Raw genomic sequence first — 25679 nt, forward strand, 5'->3', positions numbered from 1 at the left:
GCATAAGCTAAATATAAAAGCATTGAACAGTGTTGCATTAAACTACTGAACATCGTGCAAAGGGTTAAATTAAGCGAATTGAAATGGATCTGGACTGTACTAGGGTTCTGATTTATATTAGAACAGTTGCTTTGTGCTTGCAAGTATTACACAACAGTTAAACAAACTTCTGAATCACAAAAATACAAAAAGATTTTTTTATTATTATTACAATAAAATAAAAAAACAGAACAGTTTCTAAATATTTCAGTTTGCTACACTGGTATAAAAAATGGTCTGACATGGCAGTGCCTTGTACATTTCTAATGAACACTGAATAAAATCATTCAGCGAACACAGGGGGTACAGAGGGCTTGAAATTAAAAGGAGCCACACAAATACAGCAGTGACTTTCAAATGTAACAGGCGCATTATTAGTCACAGTAATAAGACTGCATTGAGCAGTGCCCCATTGAGTCATTAATGACCAACATCCTACCAGGGGATTTTATACTGCATAACTAACAGTGCAGTGGGGGGATTATGCAAAGGACAGCAGCATAGAAGACTGGCTTATTCTGAAATGAATAGAAGAGAGACCCTTATTCTGTTTACATAATGAATCGAATGCCAAAAGCAGAAATTGTACATTGCAGGCTTAAAGGCCACTGAACATAGCGTTTGCTTCTTTATCCGGATGCAGAAGTATAACCAATATTAATTTAACACACATGTACATTTCTCAGTGCACCTCGCACACCAAGCCGTAACTGAGACGGACGAAGCAAGCGTAGGTGTTAGGAATCTGAACCATTTAGACTCCATTTTGTGTTTGTTAAAAATAACAGCAAGGACCCAAATCCAGAGAGAGCAATAGCCTTATATATTACATACAATCCCTCCAGTTCTGACTTTCATACATTTTGCATTAAAGTGGTCACTGACTATTGATATAAAATCTTTATCCATGCAGTTTCTTCCCCTGTAAACCAGAAGCTAAACAATTGTTTGGTTTGCAGTGTCCGATCTACAGGTTTATGGGTTTCCAGTACTCCCAGTGTCGGATCAACACGTTTATGAGTTTCCAATACTCCACACTCCATTTACCTTCTATAGAATCAAATTTGATTGGTTTGCTTACCAGCTACGCAAAGATACCACAGGGGCAACTATGAGCTTTAATAATTCAGATTGTGTGCCATTTGAAAAACGCACATTTCACATTAGTAGTTCAATTTCCAGCTGTACAGTCGTAAGTGATAGCTGCATTACAATCTAGCTTCTCTAACAATACCTTATTCAGCAAGTCCTGACCTGAATGAAACGGGGAGAGCTTTTTTTTTCCTTTTGCAAAATATTCCAATTTTTTTTTATTATTTATTCTGATGCACTGTCAGTAAGAGTATGGGGGCCCTGCCTTTTTTCTTTTAATTTTTCTTTGAAATTAATAATTTCATTCATACTGACAATGTGCCACAAGTGATTTAAATAAAAATGTTGGTATAAGTTTCAACCCCTGCATATATATTTTACACTACAGATTTTTACTTGTGTCAAACATTTGTGATATAGTTTGACAATAGGTTGCAATATGCAATATGCAACATTTTCGTGACTTTAGAAAATAAAAAAAAAGACTGTAGACTAAAACTAACAAAATGATCTGTAGCATTAAAACCCTTAAAAAACAATAGTAATCTCACAACTGACAAGAATAAATTAGAGGAATTAGTGGTATAAAATTAACATCAAAACGGGAACAAGCTGTTGGAAGTAAAACAGAAAGAAAAGCTTATTGCACTGTAACACTCCCTTCTGTGAGGGTTGGTATTCACTGTAACACTCCCTTCTATGAGGGTTGGTATTCAGTGTAACACTCCCTTCTGTGAGGGTTGGTATTCACTGTAACGCTCCCTTCTGTGAGGGTTGGTATTCACTGTAACACTCCCTTCTGTGAGGGTTGGTATTCACTGTAACGCTCCCTTTTGTGAGGGTTGGTATTCAGTGTAACACTCCCTTCTGTGAGGGTTGGTATTCAGTGTAACACTCCCTTCTGTGAGGGTTGGTATTCAGTGTAACACTCCCTTCTGTGAGGGTTGGTATTCACTGTAACACTCCCTTCTGTGAGGGTTGGTATTCACTGTAACACTCCCTTCTATGAGGGTTGGTATTCAGTGTAACGCTCCCTTCTGTGAGGGTTGGTATTCACTGTAACGCTCCCTTCTGTGAGGGTTGGTATTCACTGTAACGCTCCCTTCTGTGAGGGTTGGTATTCAGTGTAACACTCCCTTCTGTGAGGGTTGGTATTCAGTGTAACACTCCCTTCTGTGAGGGTTGGTATTCACTGTAACACGGTTGCAGTCTGAACATTTAAAAGTTGTGCTTATACTAAATTAAGAATGCTTTAAAACAAACACTACAAACATGCACACAGATATTGAGGATTAGATGCATTACAACAGGATCATTTGGTAGGTTGGATTTTTCCATTTTATAAAATGAAATATACATAGATCCTCTTATCACACCGTTTCTATTTTAATTTTTTTTTTTTTTTTGGACCAGCTTCAGGTTTTTTGTAAAGTATGTCATAGCCTACACTATACCATTTGACATATAAAGTAGTTTGATATGGCAGGTGGTGTGACGTCACACATCACTTGGACAAATGTGTAAAAGGATGGCCTTCATAGGCTCTGTATTTCATATAGGAACAAGGCTGGGCTTACGTCATACTGAAAACATTTCAGGTAAATACAATTACCTCAAGGATAGACAATCATGCTCACTTTTACTTCCTGCCTATCCTTGAATGTGAAAGTACAGCCCAATGTCAATTGTGAACCTGTTTTTTTGTATTTCTTTCTTAGCTGGATTTACAGCCTTGTCTCTTTTCCATATTGAGCTTTTTAAAAAGGCCTGGCTTGCTTTAAAATCAGAGTCAAGGAGAAAAAACAAAGATCCAATAATTCATTTTAGATATTGTTTACAAAGCAATATAACTATTCTAAGGGGGGAAAAAAATACATAAAGAAACATTATAAATAAAACAGCTAAGTTCAATGGCATCATCTTCAAGTAATCAGTTAGTCCCTGATACAGCACAGTTCATGTAAACAATACTAGTTGAAAAAATGTCACAGTAATATAAAATTGTTCAGTCTTGTAAGGCAGCAGCTTGAAAGTCATTTTTTTTTTTTAAACAGCTTTTTCACAGTCCTTAAGGCATTACATTGAATGGACTTCGAACCCCTTTTTGTATTTTTTTTTTCCAACTGGAATCACAAGACTCCTTCGCTGGATTGTGTCTGAGGCTCTCGTGCTTAAATATTCTTGATAGTAATCCAAAAGAAGATGAAAGAGGAAAGGACTTTAGATATCAAAATGTTGGCTTCCAATGTCACATAGGTCCACAGGTTAATACTGCATACAAAAATGTTTAGTTAACTGAACGGACTGAAAATGAACACCCAGTGTCATCTCGACTCCAAGCACACTCCACCTCCACCCCACCCCCAGAGCTTCTTTGAAATTCTCATTGGAACACTTCAGATGGAACCAGAATTACAAATAAATGTACACTATTATTAGAGCAACATAAAAAGGAAAAGGAGGTATTTTATAACTTTTTCAGCTATTTATTACGAAGCACACAATCGACGGCTCGCCGTAGGCAATTACTGTATTTGCCTAGACTTATTACTGGTTAGAATCAAAACAGCTCCTGGTCTTGGATGGTGCTGGAGGAGTTCTACTCACTCACTACTCAAAAGGCACTCAAGAAACCTCAAGCTTCAGTTAATTGGAGGGAGAGAGAGAGAGAGCGAGAGAGAGAGAGAGAGAAAGAGACACATAGTGGGTAAAGACATATAAACACACATGGCAGTGCTGGAGGGAAGCGGGAATGTGAGATGATATTAATACAGCTGTTCAGTTCCAGGTGCCTGGTCAGGTGCCAATGGCTGGCTGCAACACTTCCCCCTTCCAGATTTATGTTTTGTTTAACGTGGATGCACTATAGCCCTGATTAACGTAACAGAGTCATTCTGACTTCGCGAATAATCTGCTCTCTGGAATAAATCAAATAAAGCTTCATCTAGCCCCCAGTTGGGCTGAGGTAAGAAACGCATATGATTGCATTTAACCACTAGGGTTTACCGGCAGGAGGTCTAGCATTAAAAATGGATTCAATTACCCACCACTTCCTAGAAAAAGCTTAATGCTTTCTACTCAAAGCCACAGAGGAAAGCAGAGTGGAATAGTCTAGCGTTGCATTAGCACCCGATGCTGCAGCATCTATACCTTATTTGCCTTGCAGACCACCTTTCTTAATAACTAAATTAAAATCACATAGGGAATTTGTCTCCATGCCAGATCGAATTTTAAATACTATGTGCTTTAGTAATCTGCATGGCCGGCAAATGCTTGAAGTAACAGACCTATTTAACAAGCGGGCTGCTAGGAGCTTGTGTGAAAGTGACTGAATGAGTGCTTAAGTTTCAGTATAAAATGTTGAAAATGCTTAACAAACCCCACTATTCCAACGCTTAGCTTGAAGGTGTGATAAAGAAAACCTTTTGATTCCAGCAGGTCTTGCCCTGGTCCCATGTCTTTTTTCTCTGACATTTTATTAATGGCTTATTTTTGTTATAATGTTTTACAATATGGCAGCATTATTTAAATTTCCACAGAGAGATTTCTTTTTTTTGTCTCCCACTTTGTCACCTATCAAAACATCCCGCTGCAAAGGAATGGTGTCCATTGAGATAGCTGCTGCCGTAGGCGACAGACAAGCAGTGGCGTGGCTCTGTCGCTATGGTGACCTGCATGGAAATGGGCCCCTGGATTGGCAGGGTCCTGACAGCAGGCTGGAGGCTGGACGGAAGGCTGGGGTAGGAGTGGAAGGTGCAGTTGCTGGCACTGGAACTGCCAGACAGCAGGGTGGCACGGTGAGCTTGCAGGTAGTCCCGAGGAACGACTGGCGCCAAAACCTGGGCCTCGGCTAGAGAGTGTAGCTGGGAGAGAGGGGTGGAGTGCTGGGAAAGGTGTGTGTAGCTGGCTGGTGTGAAGAGGAGTGGCTGAGTAGACGTTGACTGATGGTGCCTCTGGACCGCTACTGGCAGCTGCTGCTGCTGCTGGATACTTGGCTGCTGGGTTTTGGTCTTGTTTGCTTCTTTGACATCATTGTCATGGGCCCTTTGAGGTGGGGGAGGGGAGAAAGAAGTAAGTGACTGAATTTTTAAAGATTGGTATTTGAAAAAATAAAATAAATACTGTTTATGGTTGCATTTGGTTTTGTAAAGAAAATGCCACCCTGACTTACATGAGCATGAGTTCGATGCACTGGGTAAGGTGGTCCCAGGTGTACCCCGTAAGCAGGTGCAGCGGTGTGGTCCAGCTGGGAGAGATCTGCAGACAGATCCGCGATGCCGCTATGCAGGCTGCGGCTACCTGAGATGGGCGGAAACTGAGGAAGGAGTGATCTGAAAACAAGATTGAGAGTGTCCAATATAAAGAAAAGCCTCTACATTTTTCATTTTTGCAAAACAAAGGCATGGAAAAGAAAAGCGTAATGCTACTGCTAACAATTAAATTTACAAGGTACTGACATGCAGAGGAAAAAAAAAAAAAAAAAAAAGCAGCGACTACTAATTTGTGATCGGCTAGTGTTCAAATTCTACATATACATGGAGTGAATTCATTGGGTCAATGCTCAAATCCACAATGGAATTCAACCTTAAATGCTGTGATCGCAGCCTACAGCACTGAACACACAAAAGGCAGATGAACGTCCTTCCAACATCTTGTAGATGCTTTGGCATATCAATGGTGGGATAACTTTAGACGACCTTGTGAGGGTTCTAAAATTCTGCAACAGTAGCATGGGTCAGGTTGTATGTACTGTACAGTTAAATATATTTTATTAGTGTCTTAAAGTAAACCTATACAGTATATTTGCCTAATAAAAAATGTACATTAAACATTCTAGTAGCGAATCCCAAATAGCCACACACTTTTTATGTATTAATGCAGAACAGAAGCATACTGTATCACCATCCCTTCTCGCACCTACCCTGCAAAGACACTTCTAGAAAGTAGTGTGTGTATTTCTCAATGAAGGCTTTGGTTTTGGTGATGGAGGTGAGTGGCCAGCCGTTGTGCAGGTCGTTCTCCTGGACAGAGGCGTAGAGGTAGTAGTCGATGAAGTGGGCAGCCGTCGGCATGCACAGGTTCCAGTTGAAGGTCTCCAGGAGCAGCACCTCCATCTTGATCAAGTCTTTCTTGTTCAACACCAGGTTCAGGGTGCACATGAAGCTCAGGTTGTTCAGCTGCTCCAGTTTGGGGACTCGGTCTTCCTTCTCTTCAAATTTGCCTGGAAGGGGCAAAGAAAGAAGATATACAGAGTCAAACAAATGCAACAGATTGTACTGCTGTACATAATGCCACAGCTAGACCACACTTCGGACAGTATGCAGTTCTGAACATTATTGTACAAAGGAATTCGGTTATCCCCAGAATAAAAAGTAGTGGGATCTAGTTTAGGGTAAAATAACCGAATCGTTTTTAAAAATAAAATTCCTTTTGTAAAATACTAAAAACGTTAGATTAATGTCTCTTCTCCATACTGAGAAATGAGTCATCAATCCAATTTAATTTTTTTTTTTTTTACAAAAAATAATAAATAATGATAATGTAAGTTTTGCCCAGTTTGCCATGCCCCCCCCCCCTTTTTAATTGTTTTCTATAATTATATAGCAGACATTTCCACTTTAGGGCACTCAAGCATGAACAAAGGCATTGTAACTTCATTGAGAATACAGCAGCTAATTCTCAACCCTTTTTAAGCTCAGATGAACATGTGTTCCAGGCTATTTCATAGCAGATGCAAGGATAATTTGCATTTTAAAACATTTCAAGAATTTTATAATCAAATCCTTGACGCATACATTTGATCTTCAGCAAAGAGCAAGATTCCTGAATTGATCTCAACAAAAGCAAGACAATAAAAGAAAGATTGTAAGAAAGCACAAGGCAAGTGGGATATGAACAGAATGGAGATCTCATTTGAATCCCTCTGTAGACAATGACAAGGGTTGCATTGCTAACAGCATACAGCGCTATAACACTTCTTATAAATGACTGTCGGTCCAACACATTTGTCAAAGTCACTTTTCATCCCTCCACTGGTTTGATCTCTTTAAAAAAAAAAAAAAAAAAAACACACAAAAAAAGTATCAAGCAATTACGATTCACTGAAAACTACCATAAACCAAGAAGGTTTGTGCAATATTACAATGGTAAATGTACTTGAAAACTGTATTGAAAAACTATAAGAAATTATAGATGAACTGAAAAAATAAAAACAAAAAACAAACCAACACTCGAACAACAATGTTAAACAATGTATTGCAGCTCATCTAAATAGAATGTGTATTTTCATGTTCAATAATAAATCGCAATGCGTTATCAATCTTCCTCAAGCTGCTTCAGTAGGCCTATATCTTTTCCCTCCTAGCAACAGCTGTGTGACTTCACAGCTCTCCTGACCAATCAGATCTTTAGCCTTTTAACCCAGTCCAAGAGGAAGCCAAGTCCCCTTTGTCTCCACTGCAGTGTGGGGTCGGATTACAGCTCGAAGCCCCCTTTGGCCTCTGTCTTTCTTAATATTCCCTGAGGGGGCCTCCTTGTGATGCAAATGTTTAACAGAAGCCTTCTTAATAGCACAAACACAAGCTTAATACAAGAGAAAATGCTAATTATTCTCAATAACTGCTAAATTAAACAAATAATAATAAAAAACAAAAAATAACAAAAAAATGCTGCTCACTTACATCCTCATGTAGAAGGAAAATAAAAATGCTTAAAAGTTCACATGCCTAAATACTAAGTAATACAGCCTACTCAGTTTAATGTTTTAACTCCTGAGTTATTGAAATAATTTGTTTTAGTTTGCTTTGATTAATTAAATGAATTGATATTCAGCAGGCTGTAAAATAAGTCAAAATATTCAAGAACATTCATGAATATCAAATTGCTTAATAAATAATAATAGAAAAACAGCTGTTGAGTTAGTTATGTGAATAAGTAGGCTACCAGAACCAAACTGATAGAACAAATCAGTTGCAAAATGGAAGAATCAGACTGGCAAACCAATTGCCTGTACCATCTAGAAAGTAAACACTCTTACAAGGTGTTACATGCATTTAAATACTGACTGATATCCAATAGCACTAACGTTAACACTGTATCTTCTGAAACTGTCAAAACCTTCTTCCTAAGCAGTGGGAAGTCTGAGCAATTAACATTAGACGAAAACCAGAGCTCTCATTTTAATTAGGCAAACAAATCAGCTGATCAACTAAATCAAGAAGTGTTTGATCAATACGAAGGCTGCACTTGGAATGGCTGCTTTAAGACTTTTAGTAAAGTAAAAGGTTCAGACGCACAGTAAATACACCTCGTTGTATGCTTGTCTTATAACAGGATGCTGCTAATAATATGGAAAAAGATACTGTCCAATTTTAAAAGGATAGTTTGGCTGCATAACTATACCCATGTACAAATGGCAAGGGCTTTGTTGTCTTCTTGAGAATATTTTAATCTTTCAAAAAGGGCCAGTAACACATACTTGTGGAATTAAATACCACAGCAACACAACTAAGTTGTTGAATGACAAGAGTTGCATGAATCAAGTTAGACAATTGAATCTTTTGGACAGTCTTGGCCAAATCTCCACTGTAAATGAGATTTTAATGTCAGTGGAACTGTGGAGCTTTGTTTTCCCCGAGTTTCCTCATCATCAGAATGTGACACAACATGGTTCTCCCCTAAAAGGAAAGCAGAGACTGGGCTTGTTAGTAGCCATAGTTGAAAAGGAAGAGATGAATGCTGCAGCCTCAGGCCTAGTGATGACCGCTGCATCCTTCTTCCTGTTAATAGGTCCAGCCTAACTTCCCATATGTCTTATAGCAATATACAGCCTGTAATAAATCAAGGAAAGAGCAATAATGCACACACACAAAACCCATCTCAGCCCTGCCCTGCCAAGTACAACTTCTCAACCTTATCAAGGATTTCCACAACTGCCCATCATCACACCCAGACAGGGGGAAAATTCTCAGACACTTGTCAAGCTGTCTTCTAAAAGGAGGGGGGATCTTTTAGAGCTGCCGGATACTAGCTTTATGATCAGCCCTTCTGCACTTGCCGTTTCCATTCACACTGTAATAAAACGTCTCAACTATCAGCCTGGGTGTGCCTTTAATCACTGGCTTCCATTTGTCATGTCTTATTTGTTTTAGCAGCTGGACCGTGTTCTGGCTGCAAATGTACGAACGCAGCACTTGAGTGCAACTTAAAAATGCTCAAGTCTGCTCAAAGCACTGCAATATTCACAGGTAGTGCGTGTTCTTTCAGCAAGTTAAAAAAACAAAAAAAAAACAGGCATCGTTTTGCTGATTCTGAAAGCGTTGTTGATTACTACATGGTGTAGCTACTTTCCACACCCTTCTCCTGACTCCTTGTACGCTACCCGCATTATGTTGAGCATACCAATTAATGAACACCACTGGTGCAGTTGATGAAATGCCAAGGGGGAAATCAATAATTGCATGAATTAAAATTGCCAGCAGAAGACGTATTCAAATAAGCTAGTATCTACAGTTGTAATGTTGGCAGGAAAGGCATTTGTGTGCTCCTCAAACACAAGAGCTGGCAATATTTGGGGTTTTCTGTCAGTCTGGCCTGTTTTGGGTTCGATCTGCAAACTGATTAGAAGAAACGAAGGGAAATCCCCCTCCTGCAGCTTCGTTCTCCGCTTTATTTTACTTATCAGCCCTTTCCTCTCTGCAAGAGATTGTGGTTTATCCAGGTCATTGAGGGGTTAGAATGCGTACTGTAGCACTGAAAAACAGAGCCTGCATGTCAAAATAAGAACAAAGCAACATCCCTCATGCATTAACAATAGACTAGTTTGTCCTGGTTTTAGGCAAACTCAACTCTCTGCAGGTTCTAAATAATAAATACCTTAGCCATTCATGTATAGGTCATATTAGGGATGTTCCGCTTGTGCCATCGATGCAATACAGATTTTACCAAAAAGTAGGAGGGCTGTTTACACAATCTCATTGAGACTACATACAAGGCGGCAAACAATGTTATTTCAGAACTGGGTTACCATGAACAATGAAGTAAAAGGTGAACACATAGCATAGAAAACATTTCTAGAATGTATTCACCTGTCTCTGAAAGCTGTGTTGTTCAAGACTTGTAGTCCTGGTATCTTAGGAACTGAATACACCACAATGCAGTAATAAAAACCAAGCCTACATCTGTTCTATTCATTTAAAGCACTGTGTTTTAGAAAGGTAATCCTGCACTCTCTTAACAGGGCCATGCACTAAGAGCTTCAGTCCTTAAGAGGAACAGAATTACATTATATAGTTATTTCAAAAGCTTATCTAATCATCACTACCATCTAGATGGGAAATGGATAATTTCCTTGAAAATTACAGTACATGTTTATGTACCATTGTTTTGGAATAGCTAACCATCGTTATTGGATAATACATAACCTACAAGCCCTACATATTTACCATTTCTCATTATTGTCTTGAATTTCAGCAGCTTTTTCATAAAGTTCAATTCCCCAGCCATCCACAATGTAACCTAATCTCCTGTGTGTTTTAGTAGAGGAAAAAATAAAAAAATCCAGTTCAAAAAAATAAAAAATAAAATTATACCACAGTGATTTATGTTTAATAAATATGTATGACACAAGGATTAAAAAAAAAACTCCATCCAAGCACTGGCAACAGCTTGCAGACTCCACCTAGCTCAGATTGGCGACTGAAAATAGCCTCCCAACTGTGCTGTGATGAGCTTTAAAGAGGGTGAAAAGGGCTTTCAGAAGAGACACTGATCCCAGTCAATGAGCTGAAGAATGGGCTGTGAAATGAAGCAGGGGGACACAATGGAGCCATGGTGCAACCCAACACTAGCCTATGGAATCCATGGATAAGGTGGCTGCCGCTTCTTTCAAGGCACGGTTACATTTTCTTTTAATTACCCCCCCCCCCCCCCCCCTGATTTTCTAATTACATGTAACCATTTACCTCCCTCAGGGAATGTTAAACTTCAGCGAAATGAAAAAGCCTTCAAGCATGAGCTCAGGGCAGCCCTTATGCATATATTCACTGCGACTCTTCTAATGCCTGCCTAAACATCAGCTAAAACAGCAGCAACAACCACAGTGTTATGAGTGGGGGGAGGGGGAGGAAGCCAGCCTAAATATAGATCTGAATATCAAGAGGAGATACAAGGATGGAGACGGAATTGTAATCTTCAAAGGAATTCCAAAGAATCATTCACTTCAATTAATAAAAGCAATACCAGACTCCTGAATAGAAGTTGTTTGCTTTACAATAAATACACAAACAAGCGATGTACTATTCCAAGAGGCATTTACTAAACTTTTTTTTATTATTATTAATTTTCATTAAAAAAGGAAAATATTCTACAAGCAATTAAATATTATCTAACTCCAGGACCCATTGATTATTTAACTTATGTGTTTGTTTTAATGTTCATTCAAGCACTTGAACACACGCTCCAACGAGCAGACACTTAATTACAGGTTCTGGTATTGTTTGTAATTGGTAACTAAATGTGTATGCGTCCAGTGTAAAAAAAGGCCTTGTGGTTAAATCTGGAATTAAAATAAATGCAAATTGGAGGTGGACAGCTGGTAGGGTCCATGAAGTTGAGCACCAATGATGTTAGAGAGCATTTCCACAAGTTCACTCTGAACCCTTCAATGGCACAGAAACCCCACTGCACTTCAATAAACCCTCCTCCCATGTAGAAGTGAAATCCCCCTTTCCCGTAAGCTTTTGAAACACAGCAATTTTCCAGCACTGTCTCACGAGGATGCCCCACTCATTAAAACATGGCAGCGTCCGAGCCTGTGATGTCTGATAAGCTTTCCTTTTATCCACTTGATGTCCTTTTATCTATGCCACTTCAAAAATAAATTAATGTTCATTCAGTGACAGACACTGCACTGTAATCTAAAAGCTGCCTCAATGCACACACACCATTTTTTTAAATTTTATTCCATCATGCTTGTGACATACTGTAATATAGTATTGACATCTTCCCGAGTCAGTTTAATTGGAATCATGAGACCATACTGTTAGTCTAAATGAATAATAAGGATATTGGTATGTTAAATTAAGTAGAACAGTCAGACATATGCAGTGTATTTGTCAATATGGGGGGGTGGGATTTAACCCTATTGTTCACTGATCAGATTTTTAAGAATGAATTTAAGGTGGGGGGGGGACAATTGAATCAGGTCAGTCCACATAACCCATTATCTGTTAGTGAGTTTAGAGAACTTCTCCATTTCAAGCATGTTAACATCCTGCGTAAGCAAAGTGTTAACACAAGAATTAGAGCCAGGGACACCAGACAGGAGGGGCAAGCCACTGATGACACTTATCAAAAGACACCATTTCATTTATTTGCAAACATATAGGATTCTGAGTGGGAGAAGGTTTTAGCTTATTCAGCACTGGAAAGCATGTACCTCCATGACTCTTGCCACTTACGTGAGGCAGTGGAATATGTTAATACTATTTTAGAAAAAAAAAAAAAAACAGTAAGGAATAAAATGCAATGCAGTTTAATGCTTAACGGTGTACACAGCATGCAAATATACATGCTTATCTCATCTAGTCTTTCAATGGGACTGAAATTCTGCCCAGACAACAATAGACCTACTTTAAATGTTAAAACATGCATTGAAATTTACATACTTTGTGAATATGATTGTTAAGCAGGGCTGGAGCAGAATGCAAATTAACAAAGAGTTCACAGTGAGCCGTTTAACTTAATTATTGGTAATGCATTTGAATTGCATAAAGTCCTGAATGATGTGTATTTAATGACTGAAAGCCTCAAAATGGCAGACATTTGCAGGGCTGCAAGTTATACATGGACATTTATTTATTTATTTTAAACATAACTTCCTAATACTAGCCTTACTTCTTGTCACAGATCTTCTGTTTATAATAAAGTAAAAAAAAAAAAAAAGTTGCTCAAATAAAAAGGGCAGCTTTAGAGACAAAGCACACTGCAGCTTTTTCGACATATGCTTAAAAAGGTACACCTGAACGAGAAGGCTGTACGAACCTTTGAGATCATCCACATTCTGAAGTCAGTTTTAAAGTTTCAAAGGACGCTCCCAGCGGAAGAGAAGCAATTAAGTGGTCATGGGAAATAACAAGGCACAGAGAGTCTGTCAGTTAATTTAAGGCACATAATGGACAGAGAATGCCTTAGGGGTAGCAAGTCCAGCAGCAGAATGAGGGAATACAGACAAGAAGGCTGCAGTGACTGCCCGGCACTAAAACACCCCACAAACTTCAGCCTGGGCTTAGACATGCTTCAACCCACTTCACTGAGCAACTACAAAACTAAAGGCACCTCCGAATACGTTTGGGGAAGATTTCTTCCATGACTTGAACACTCAAATCACAAGAAAATTCTGAAGTTAAATCATAAATTGACAAGAATAAGTTATGAATCATAGGAAAATGTTGAAAGAGACTACTCTTATTTGAGTACATTCCAGAACATTCTTCGCAACACTCTGTGGCCAACGTTATTATTTTAGCACCAATACAACATTGACCATGACAGGAAACACATTTTATAGAAACATCGACACGTACTTCCCAACGGCTATGCTCGGATTACAATAGAAATCTATCGGTCAGCTATCACAGGAAAAGTTGCTTTCATGCATCTCAGTTTCGACAGCAAGTAAAAGACCAATTAATCAAGATACAAAGAATGATAGCTTACTTCATAGCCCCTGGAACCTGCACGGTTTTGGCTGACACGCTGCTGGAAATTGAAGTCATATATACAGGACAGAAATAAGTAAAATAGTGAATTCATTCATAGTCCATAAAACATAGTCCTGTAGGGTGCCTACTGTTGACATTCCTGCAAAACTCACGTAACTGTGTATTGTTTAACTTAGGTTTGAGTAAAATAAACACATACTTTTTGGTCCATTGAAACAAATTTGATGTTACTTTATTTTAAGTAGACTAAAAAAATGTTTCTCCCCCTACCCAATTAAAAGAAAAATACCTTATCAGCATTTGCCTGCATGAAAACAGTTCAAACATTCCGCTCCAAAGAGCAGACTTTACGTCATCATTGTAAACAAATGTACTTGTTACAACAATGTGTGCTTGCCTGAGGAATGCAGTATTTTGAGTAAAGCACATGACAATAAGCTCAGCAAAACCAGCACAGAAACTGAGTGACAAACCCTGTCTTAGATACTCTTGCAAAACACGAAGACTGAAATCCCGAGCGGCCTGCCCTGTTCCATTTTAAAATGCCAAAAAGCGAGCATGAACACAGCATGGATTTCTAGAATTTTTTTTTCGCAGTTCAATGAAAAGCCAGGTGCTCATTTAATAAACTACTTCAGCAATCCAAGATGAAAAATTCAAGGTACTGTTACATTTGGTCTACAGATTTAGAACCCAAAATCTGTTCACCAGAAAAGCCAAACACACATGATACTGTTCAAACAACCATGATTAGACTGGAGCTAAAGGCAGTACTAGAGATAGGATTTCAGAAATCCATTTTATAAATGACCCCGTTTAGAAAGCCATGCAGTTCATTGGGTGATTTCTTTTAAGTGGGAGACTTTGCTTGAGATGTATCCGAGCAGCCTGTTACCCACAGGTCAGATAATGAAAGCCTGGAAAATACAGCACTGCCCTCTCAACCTGATCCCTGACCTACAAGGGCAATGCTTTGGAACAGAGGGTTGTCTTTCTCACCCCCACAGCCAGAACAGCAAGCAGGACATATTACTACAGTATTGATTTCAGGTAGGTTTGCAGGTACGCGATAAGCATGCTATGAAACCTATTCACCTGCATTCGTTTAGTACTGGGAAAAAGGACCAATTGGTCATGATAAACACAGACCTCAGTCGGTATTTGTTCTGACTGCCATCTTGTTTACTCTCCTTCTCTCTTGTCGGGTGTCCCCGTCTCAGAGCCAAGCTAGAACTAAGCGGTGAGAAGTTTGCATCGCAGCCGAGACGAGGAAGGCGTCTCGGCTGCGATGTTTTCTCAGCTTTTGTTTCAACTCCGTAAAAAGCATATGGCAGGTGCCCCCGGCAACACAGCTTTACAGCCCTGAGGCACTCGCAATAGTATTGCTCGTTTCATGCGTTTCAGGACAAAACAGACATGTTGCGAGGGGACCCAAAAAATAAAAGGCAGCGAGTGCTGTTTCTTAGCCAGGCTGGGGGAAAACACATTTATTACCCGCATTTATTATCTAATCATCACAGCGGAGAACAAAAAAACAATTATAAAAAGACAGCTCTGAAAAAATGCTTTGTGGAGGAACAAAAGGTGCAAATAGGGACAACTTATTTTAAGTTTTTAAAATAAAATAAAAAAAAAGATAAAGTTTCAATTTGTGACTCAATCAGCCACTTGCTTAATCTTCGATAAACTGGATTCGCGCGAAAACATCAGTCACAATTATATGCCTCACCACCAGCCCTTTCATTGTGGAAACAGCACTCCTAATAATTTATAATAAACTGATTAACTGACAGCTCTCTCCAGGCCCCTCAGTGTAGTTAATTTGGCCAGTTTACAATTAATCAGCAATTGATACAATGCACAGATGCAACTTAGTTAGGCAGGGGTCTCAGTTAGGTGGAAAAACATTCTTAGCATGATTTCAAAATATAGATAACACATAATCAAGCTACTGTACCTATTGTTTTACTAACCTGTAGTTGTCATTAAGATAAAACAAAAAGAATCATGTATCAACTTAAAGAAAAAAAATGCAAGGTCTAACATTTTTTTACTTTCAAATTAAAAGCTACAGTAAATATAGAAAAAAAATCAAATTAGATTTGCTCTAAAAACAGAAGTATCACAAAACACACCTTTTTAACAAAAGCACACCAAGGGAAGCATACCCCCCTTCCCTTTATATACATATGCTTAGAAAAAAAAGTGTATATATTCTGTAAACAATGATCTGACGCAATACCGACACAGCTATGAAGCCATTATGCCATTTCCTTCCTTCCCACAGCCCATAAAATACAAATCCGCTGCCAGGATCAATGAGAGTCCTTGAAAACGCTCCTCAAAAGTAACAGCAGCAGCACCCCCACCCAGTCACGGAGCCTCTCCACAGCCCAGTGCTTGCATGTGTGAAAGACAGCTCTCAGCCTGATGGATGAGTGGGGGGAACTGCGTCCCCTTCCTGCTTTGGTGTGCTTCATTAGATTAATTACTACATCTCCAAGTAGACATCTAGTATGTTTCTAGCAGTTTGCAACTAATCTTCAGAACAGATGGAGTTCTGTAATCTTATGGTACTACAGATATACTGGAGGGTCATTATTTAAAAGAAAAAAGTGCAGACTAGACAAAAAAAAAATATTATGAGAAAAGTGGTGTGCTTGTTTTTTTAATTTGGTAAAAAAAAAAAAAAAAAAAAAAGTGTAGTCATTGAAGTTTAGTAGCCTTATTCAGAGACCGACATGTTTTTCTTGTTTATACTTTTTGTTTGTTGATTTAAAAAAAAATGTAATTCATTATTGTTTTGTTTATTCTGCAGTAAATAATAAAATAAAGCATGTAAAGTAGAAAACACACACTTGACATTTTTTTTTCTTTCACAGTCCAGATACCAAACATATCAAAGTGTATGAAAGACAGTATTTGAATATAGTGTAACTGCACACAGGTCTTTTCATTTTCATCCCTTTTTTTATGGGCAGTTTATACCACTTGCCAAACACAACACAAGGTCTGAAGTGTTCGCAATCTTAAGCACACATGGACAGGGTTTGTTTGTTCACCTTCTTCCACATGTTTAAATCTCCAATCTCCTGTAATCACTGGTTTTAGAATCTTGCTCTTCCCTTTTAGTGTTTGCATGTGATAAAACAACTCTGCCTGATAAGAGGGGCGATCGTCTTTAACAGGGTGGTGGCTGCATATAAGCAGCTGTTTCCAGCAACATTACTGGGCCTAGCGTTTGCCTTCGGAATTTTAAACTACCACAGCGTTGCACCCAGGGGGGACCAAATTCTACTAGTTTTACTTTGAACTTTTCTTCAAGCTGATGAAGTAATTACCCAAAACATTAGTCCCCTTCCAATTGCCCACTCCACAGTTAATTTATTAAACAGGCTGTTTATTTATTAATTATGATCCATAAAAATGAAGACATTTTGTTGTAAGTGATCCAGTTAAGATATATACTGTATATATATATATATATATATATATATATATATATATATATATATATGATTTGATTTGATTTAAGGCAAGACAGTCCAAGGTAAGCCCACCAGGATCTGTGAAACCAACTCATAGTGCTCATTCTCTTCAGGCAGTAAAAGGTTACAAGAGCTTTTAAAAAGGACAAGTTACAGTTTTGGGGATGGGGTGACAGACTACGGGTCTCAGAAGTAGACAATTCCACAGATAACAGGGTTACATGTTTGTTTGTCTAAATGAATGCTAAGCTGTGATTGGCAGCGTGAATGTGCACCCAGTTTCAAGACTCATGCCATGGCTTTCAGAACAGCGCTGTCTAGACTACATCAAACATAAGTCCTGGGTGCGTCATAACAGCCATGTGTTCATCTGCTGTTCTGGAGGTTTTAGCCCAGTTTAAAGCTTCCTTTTCTACTTAGTTCAGCTGGAAGAAACTTTGATCTTCATTAATATTTTTAAGGACTACTCGGGGAGACAGATGTATTAGTACAATACAGTTTTAGATTTTTTTTTCCCTTTTTAAATTTAGGTTTAATGAGGTGGTCTGTTTAGTGTATTTTTGATCAGCATATTACACCTACACATTATTTGTTTAGATCGCAAACTCTGACCATTTCTGTTGTTTGCAACAAAGCAACTCTGGGTTAAATGTATTTGTATTTGCTTGCGATTGTAAGTCGCCCTGGATAAGGGCGTCTGCTAAGAAATAAATAATAATAATAATAATAATAATAATAATAATAAATGGCAAAAGATGAATTATAAAAGTAATTGGATTATTCGTGGTTATAAAATGGATAAGTAAATGAAATGCATTGAAATACTCACTGGCCAGTAGCAGGCAGGACAGCGCAATGACATAGAGCTGTTTGACAGCAACGTCATAGTGATCCATGAAGAGGTCCAGCAGATAGACAGCAAGGTGGCGTGCCGTGGGGCAGAGCTGGTAGCGATTGCTGAGAATAGCCAAGAGGTCAGCAAAATAGCGGCGCATGCCAATCTGCGGTGAATGGGCCCGGAAAGCAGGCAGCTTCAGCTCCTGTACAACACAATGTGGAGAGAGAAAGAGCGTCAAGCGCGTGTCCACAGATCAACAAACAGACCGGCTGCTTCCTTGCCACCCTCCTCAGCATGCCTGGCAACATCAGGCTTGACAAAAGGAGTACAGCATCAGGAAAGAATCCCTTCCAAAGTGGTATATGGAGGTTTGAGTGGAGCGATCTATAGCGATGGCCAAAAGTTTTGCATCACTAGAATTAACTGAATTTGCTTCATAAAGTCAAATGAAACCTGCTGAATAATGTTACGGTAACATATTCAATTACATACTGCTGTGTAGTTTTCCATATACTTTACGGGGAATAAAATGACAAATTGAAAAATGTGACATTTTAAAATCTAACATGAAATACTGTGATACTATTATGGCTTCCGTTAGACGTCTGCAATATAATTCTGTAGTTTCTTTGATTACTTGATGTTAAAATAAAATATCTACAATTATGTTTATTTATTTAATTGTCAGTCTTAAAATTGTAGACGTAGCTGTAGTTGTAATTAACAAAAGGACATTCAAGTTCCTCCTGGTGCACAGATCACTTTGTACTTAACTCTTTCAGAGCGATGTACAGTAGGAGGTGTAAGAAAGAGAGACGCTCTAAATGTCTGTCCACTATCTGTCTAAGAACTCCTCTTAACATTGTAAACTGATCTCAGGTATGCATGCCTAACATTTAAATTAGGGTTAACACAGTCGTTTTCTAATTAAAACAGCTTTGAAAAAATTCAATTCAGCATGAAGTAAAAATACTCACAAAGCTGATCCTACAGATATCTTCATTCAGCCCTGAGGATTCCATTTTAAACATGGATTAGATCTATGAAGCCAATTAAAAAAGCCCAAATCTCTCTAACCAAATCCATTAAATTAATGAAAACAATGATCAACATGGATGTACAGGAATAACAAATTGGGGATGTTTTGCAGTTGAAAATCCCTATGATCAATTAAACACCACCACTTTTTTTTTTGTTGTTTTAATAAATCGAACATAGCAGAAACACTGCCACCTTTCAGAATTTGCCAGGGTTTCAATTATTTGTATGGCTCTGATGCATTTAATTCCATCAGTCTTTTCAATTTTAATGGCCTCTTTACTACTTTGCCACATGCCAGTCTAGAAGGAGCCAACGTGTGCCGAAACCACAAAACAGGACCTTGGTTCTCAAAGCATGTTCACCTGACTGACTGACTGGCTGAGCAGCCCTTTAGCAGGGCTCTGTGAAACAGGCAGCAGCTGCATGCCGAGCCTGGGCAAGCTGAAGCTTTAAAGCTTTGAGCTGCATTCATTAAGGGAGATAAAAGGCTCCTGACACTGGATGCTACACCATCCTTTCCATGACCTTCCTTATTGATGGAAAAAAATGGAATTTCTAGTGGTGCTAAATATCCTTCTTGTGGATTTTCAGTGGGCTTTCTCCACGTACTGCATATATAATCAGCAGCAGTTTCACAAATTTCAAATCTACCTCTGGAACACTACTGTAGCAGCGTCAACCTTTCGGTTGCACGGCCTTCATTAACAGACTACAATTAGGAATGAGGCCTGTGCAAACCTGTTTCCTTTCCAGATCTAACAAGATGAGATCATAGCAAGTGCAGTTCCTGAGTACCATCATGAACTACAAAGGGAACCCAAAGAATATAGCAAACCTCAACAAAACAAAAAACAACAAGAGAACAGCTCGTACTTATTTTTACCACTTCAGTTTTTACAATAAAAAAAAACAGAAGCAGATTATGTTTTTTTTTTTTTGTATGCAATCAGATCACAGGTATTTAAAAAAAAAAATAGATAATTAAAAAAAACTCCACTGTTTGTTGCCAAGTAGGACTTGCATACACAACAAAGGGCAACATTCCAAAAGCTGCAGCTGTGATCAGGCAAATAGGACCCAGTTCTTTACACGGCAAGCCATTCTAATTGCCACCCAAACAGACCTGGGATAAAACAAACAGCCCAACACTTGCAAAGCCCTGATAAACGATACACCACATGGTGCCCAGCAGCGGGATGTGAACATTACTGTTAGTTACTCATTTCTAAACTGTGCAAGGTCAATCTGTTGTCCTTTGGTTAGATAGCCATTCATCAGACTGATTAATAACAAAAGAAACCCATGCCACTCTAGAATTTATTGGAGTAATACAAACATACAATATATAGACCAGTCTGCTTTTTCAGATAGCTAGCAAAAAAATATATTAAAAAATACTTAGGTTAACAAAATCAATACAACCAGTTTAGTTAGCAAATATGAATTAAAAAGGTGGTAATTATAATAATAATAATAATAATAATAATAAGCTGTGATGCAGCTCAATCCCTGCAGTGCTCCTCCATGCCATTGTTGTGCATGGCGACAGTCTCTGTTTTTATCACCCATCTGGCCCTCCCAGTGTGTGACAGAGCTGTCCCCATCGCTGTCCCCACTGCCACTTTACTTCGGGACGCTGTGGACGAGCTAGAATTGAGGATTCCACAGCTGTTTACAGATCCCAGCTTGATTTACACGGCTGATAACTCAATCATCCACATGCTACCAACTTTTATAGATATACTGGTAAATACAATCCTTTCATCTCTTTACAGTTCTTCATAACTCAGTGAGTTTTTTTTTTTATACTGTATGCCTTAGAACACCGTATCCCCCCAACCTAAACACTTGAACCTAAACACTGAGCTACTTAAACCACAATACAAGCAGCAGAGGATTTTGTTTTACAAGAATGACCTTTCCTGTTTGAAACAGCTGCTAAATCAAATACAACAACCCCCCTCCCCACCACCACTTCTGTTTCTTGATTACAGTATGTGTATTTTTAGATTCCTTTTTTAAAAGCAGCCGTTTTGTTTTCTCAACCAAAAAAAAAAATCCACTTTGATTTAATGGAAAACTGTCTTTACAAAATCAGCATACAGTTTATGTCTGAATAGCATTCTAATGATTCCATTTTCAGTGCCGCCTCAGCAGTACACAATGTAGCAGCACTACACTCCCACTCAAGTGGAACACTGTACTAATGTGTTCATTAGGGCTATGAGAACACATTTGATTAGAATGAAATTAAATGCTTCCCCAAGGGGGGGGGGGAGACAACTCTGATCATTATAAATATAATATTACTGGGGGAAAACGCCTACACGCCTACCCTTATGGGATGAAGACAGGCAACTGCATCAATCTTTTGTGTTTTATATTTAACAATGCTCAATGAAAGATATTTCCGTCCCAATGAAAAAGGAAATGTCTAAAGAGGATACAGGGATAAGGAGAAGTAATTCTGGGAAATGTGCGTATCCTGGAAACAGGACCACAGAAGAGGCATTACCATGAAGACTATGAGCTTCAGACTGAACCATTATACTGTGAAAATCTGAAAAGGTGTACGAGTAAAATGGAGAAGCATATTTAATAAATAACTTGTTCTATGCCATTTTGCATACCGTTCCCTGTAATAATTAGGCTCCTACCACTGTAGCCTTAATTAGTAACCTGCATGTAGTCAATTTATCAAACTGAATAAAGAAATCTCATTTAGCCGAGCGAAACGGTGTTCTTGTATCCTAATTCACACAACGCATTCAGCCTTACAGAACTGTAACACGTAAATATTAAATTCATTCAGACTAAAGTTCTTCCATTAGACCCACAATGCTACAGATCTAGCAGACGCTTGAAAATGTGACGGTACCCTCAACGTTCGTGCCTTTAACACTTACAAGTACAGCACCAACACAGTGACAAGCCCTTATATATATATTTTTCTTAATAAAATGAGAAGGGAAATGTATCATTTTCAGTTAAGTAGCATTTTGTGACACAGAGCAGTAGAACTCTGGTGATCAGAACACTGGCTCCACTATTCTCCAGGAATGATAATGCAGAAGCAGGGACCTTAATGCGAAGAGCCTGATGGATGTCTGCGGCGAGCTGGCCCTTCCACCATTGCTCTTCCATTTCCATTCTTCCCATTCAGCCACAGCGGAAGGGACGGACTTTTAAACCTGCGGAGGAGATCAAAAGAGAGGATGGCTCTTACAAGTTGGCCTTATGATGGATTGCATTCATAACAAAGGACATGGAGATTGAATGAGCTGGCACAGTAATAAATGCGTTACTTTGAGAAGGCAACCTTTTAGTGTTAGCAGTAGGTTACATTGCAGTGTGTGAATTGGTCTCATTTCATCATGTTTGTCTTTCAAGGAATTAATAACTAATGCATTCAGACTGCTGAATACACAGACCCACTTAATGAAAATGACCTTCATTTTTAATGTGTTGTCTTTCAGACTCACGCCATGCAACATACAGTACACAGTACTAATTCCACAGTGGAAATTACATTAATCAAGTGAATTTAACAGTGCCACTTTAAAATTCTTTAAAGTGTTAAAATAATCAAATATACTAAAATGTAAAAGCATCCATATACTTAATTCTTAAACAACAGAAAAAGTTATTTTAAGTATACTTAACACTAGTCAGGTGCAATTTTTTTACAAAAAAAAAAACGGGGTTATTTAAATGTTGCGTGCATCAGTGATACAAATACGTATTTATTTTTTCTAAATAATACAGTACCCTCTAAGATCAGAGTTTATGTTATTCCATGCTATTTTACACAAGCCTGCTTTGCCCTTTAAATGTCTAAACTGTCATGGCTAATACATAACCCCTATCACAAGAGAATGGTTGCACTTTTCTATAAAGTATTTCAGTACAATGCACATGTTTCCTTGTTCTGTCTACTGATTTTAAGACTGTCTGACGCCACTTCTTTTTGTAAACACCATACCAGCTTCGGGCTAAAACCGGTACATACACAACATACAATACAAAACAAAACATGCTTTTGTAATATTGTAAATGAATTGTTCCATTCGGTTACTCGTGGATACTGCGTGCAATCGCAGACTTCCATACATTGAATTTTGCTTCCTCAACGAGTTTAAATCCTTCAGCCCAAAACATTTCGTTTCGTATAAATACAGTATGACCAAACAGCATACTGGTGGCGAAGTACATTTACACAACATGCCTTACCCTGGCTTTATTCTCACAACCCAGAACTCCCGAGCCTTTGTCTCATCCCAACATCCTGCAATTTAAAATCCCTTCGGAAGTTTCCCTGTGCCTTTCCTTCCACGAAAACACGTAAATGAATCGACTTATTTCTAATTACACGCACATACCCAGTACCGTGTTCATTTTCGGTTACCTGAGTGTTTTTTTTTTTATATATATAAATAAGGTTTTCCACTTTAGTTTTTGTTTGTGCTTTTTCCAAGGCCGTCCCTTCCGCAGCAAACTGTGAATGAAACACGGCTCCGCTGCTGTGAGGCGAGCTGGGAGACCAGCCAAATGAACCTGCACACGAGCGCTACAGGACACTGGACACGGGCATTCTGGGAACTGTAGTTCACACTACCTGAGAATGGTATACAAGTCTTCTGGGGGATGATGCCCTTCTATGTTACTATTGTTCACACACACCTGGCTGTCTTTAAAAATCCCAAACCTATCAGCTGTATCCTATGTTGACGTAGTATAGTACTTCAACGCTGATGAAAACGATGACGTTTTACTAACGGTTAATGTTATGGTTTTATTAGCTAAGTTTTTTATATATACAAGTAGGATGCTTACCTCAGAACCGTCAGATATAACCTTTAAAAACGAAATGGCTCTTCATATTAAATCTGTAAAAAATGAAATAAAATCAACATTGGCTGAGAAAGTGTATGATCTATTAAACAAAATCAGTTAAACGCTTGTATTTAACTATAGTTTCATAAGAGCAGTAAGAAACTCCAGGGAGTATTTTCTCCCTTCGGGCTATTACTGGAGGCCTTCCAGGGGTTGGGTTGGGTTGGGTTGGGTTGGGTTGGGTGGGGTGGGGTGGGGTGTGGTGGGGTGTAGCTCACCCCCTGGTGTGTGTTTGCCTAAATACATTACACACTCTGTCCACTCACGTGTGCTTTACATAAGTGAGTTTGTAATGAATCGCCCCCTAGCGGCTGATCAGTTAATAATAACCCGTCCGTACCTACAGTATCTACTACAGAGAGCTTGCTCTTCATTTGAATGGTTAGACGTTGGTCTATTGTTTGTGTTGAAAACAGTTCTTGATTAAAGTTAAATATCCCTGCTTAAGGGACATGCAATTTGAAGTGGAGTTGTATTCTGTGAGCTTGAAGAAATTCAGTTCTAGTGGTTGTATAGAGTGGATGCTCATCCAGGTTTTTAGAGCACTTATTAAACTACTTTACCGTCACTGACTGGAGACCGGAAATGAGCCTTCACTTCTCCAAGGTAACACCAGTAGCACATCATTTAAAGGGATTGCACGAGGCTGATGTTTGAAGAATAGAAACTGCACATGTTTTCCAAATAGGAACAAAAAGATTGAATTAACCTGGAAAGAAGAGAGAGAGAGAGAGAGAGAGAGAGAGAGAGAGAGAGAGAGAGAGAGAGAGAGAGAGAGAGAGAGAGATGGGACTTTTATTAACTCCAGTACACCAAGGTAAAGCACAGGCAAGCCTCAGTTAACCATGGTCAAACAAACAAATAAAGAAACAAAAAGCATAGCAAAGCTAAGTACATTTAGCATTGATGGTAAGCTTTTATATCAAAGACACAAGGAAGGATTACTAATTCTAACTACACAAAGTCTGTGCTGTGGATTCAATCAGCAGCCCCCAGCATTTTCTGGAAACATCAGTCATTTGTGCAGTCTTGGATACAGGATCGCCTGCCAACCCTGTATCAGTCTGACCTACCATTTTGCCTATCATAGCTGAAACTGAGATGCAACAGGGAGATGGAGCTTTCATATATTACAGAATTATATTAGCATAATCAATCAATCAGTCATGTGAGGGACAGATGTTAATTTCTTTCTTTTTTTTTTTAATTGGCTGTTACCTACGGCTGTTGTTTCCAATTTCTTGTCCAACACCTGCAGTTCCTGAGATTTCTGCAGTCATAGTAATCGACCCATTATGTGTTAAGATACAGCAACTCACATATTTTGTTTAAGTTTTTTTTTCTCTGCTTGTCTGTCAAGGGAGAATTGGACTGCAGTATGATTCAACTCCATTTTTGTAACAGCTTGGACTTTTTTTCAATGTGGGGAGCGGGAGGGGCTGTAAGTTTTGTAGAATAACCCCTATTTAAAACCTTAACATGAGCCTATGGTGTGGTGACACATCTGTCTGGACCTGGTAAAAAATGATAAGCCTATCTTCAGTATGTTTCATGAACTGGTTGTTA

General features: G+C 38.7%; 1 protein-coding gene across 1 annotated transcript; it reads right to left on the reverse strand.

Annotated features, from left to right (window-relative positions):
- Positions 1 to 183: 183 nt before the first annotated feature.
- Positions 184 to 23849, reverse strand: LOC117431203 (cyclin-J-like). Its single transcript, XM_034051918.3, has 6 exons — positions 23451 to 23849; positions 22302 to 22411; positions 18171 to 18381; positions 6053 to 6352; positions 5303 to 5462; positions 184 to 5175 (listed from the first exon to the last, which is right to left on the reverse strand). Exons 2-6 carry the CDS (start codon positions 22377 to 22379, stop codon positions 4701 to 4703), a joined length of 1224 nt encoding a protein of 407 aa, XP_033907809.1. The 5' UTR covers positions 22380 to 22411; positions 23451 to 23849; the 3' UTR covers positions 184 to 4700.
- Between the last annotated feature and the right edge of the window lie 1830 nt (positions 23850 to 25679).

This window comes from Acipenser ruthenus, chromosome 22 (genome assembly GCF_902713425.1).
Source record: "Acipenser ruthenus chromosome 22, fAciRut3.2 maternal haplotype, whole genome shotgun sequence".
NCBI lineage: Eukaryota > Metazoa > Chordata > Actinopteri > Acipenseriformes > Acipenseridae > Acipenser > Acipenser ruthenus.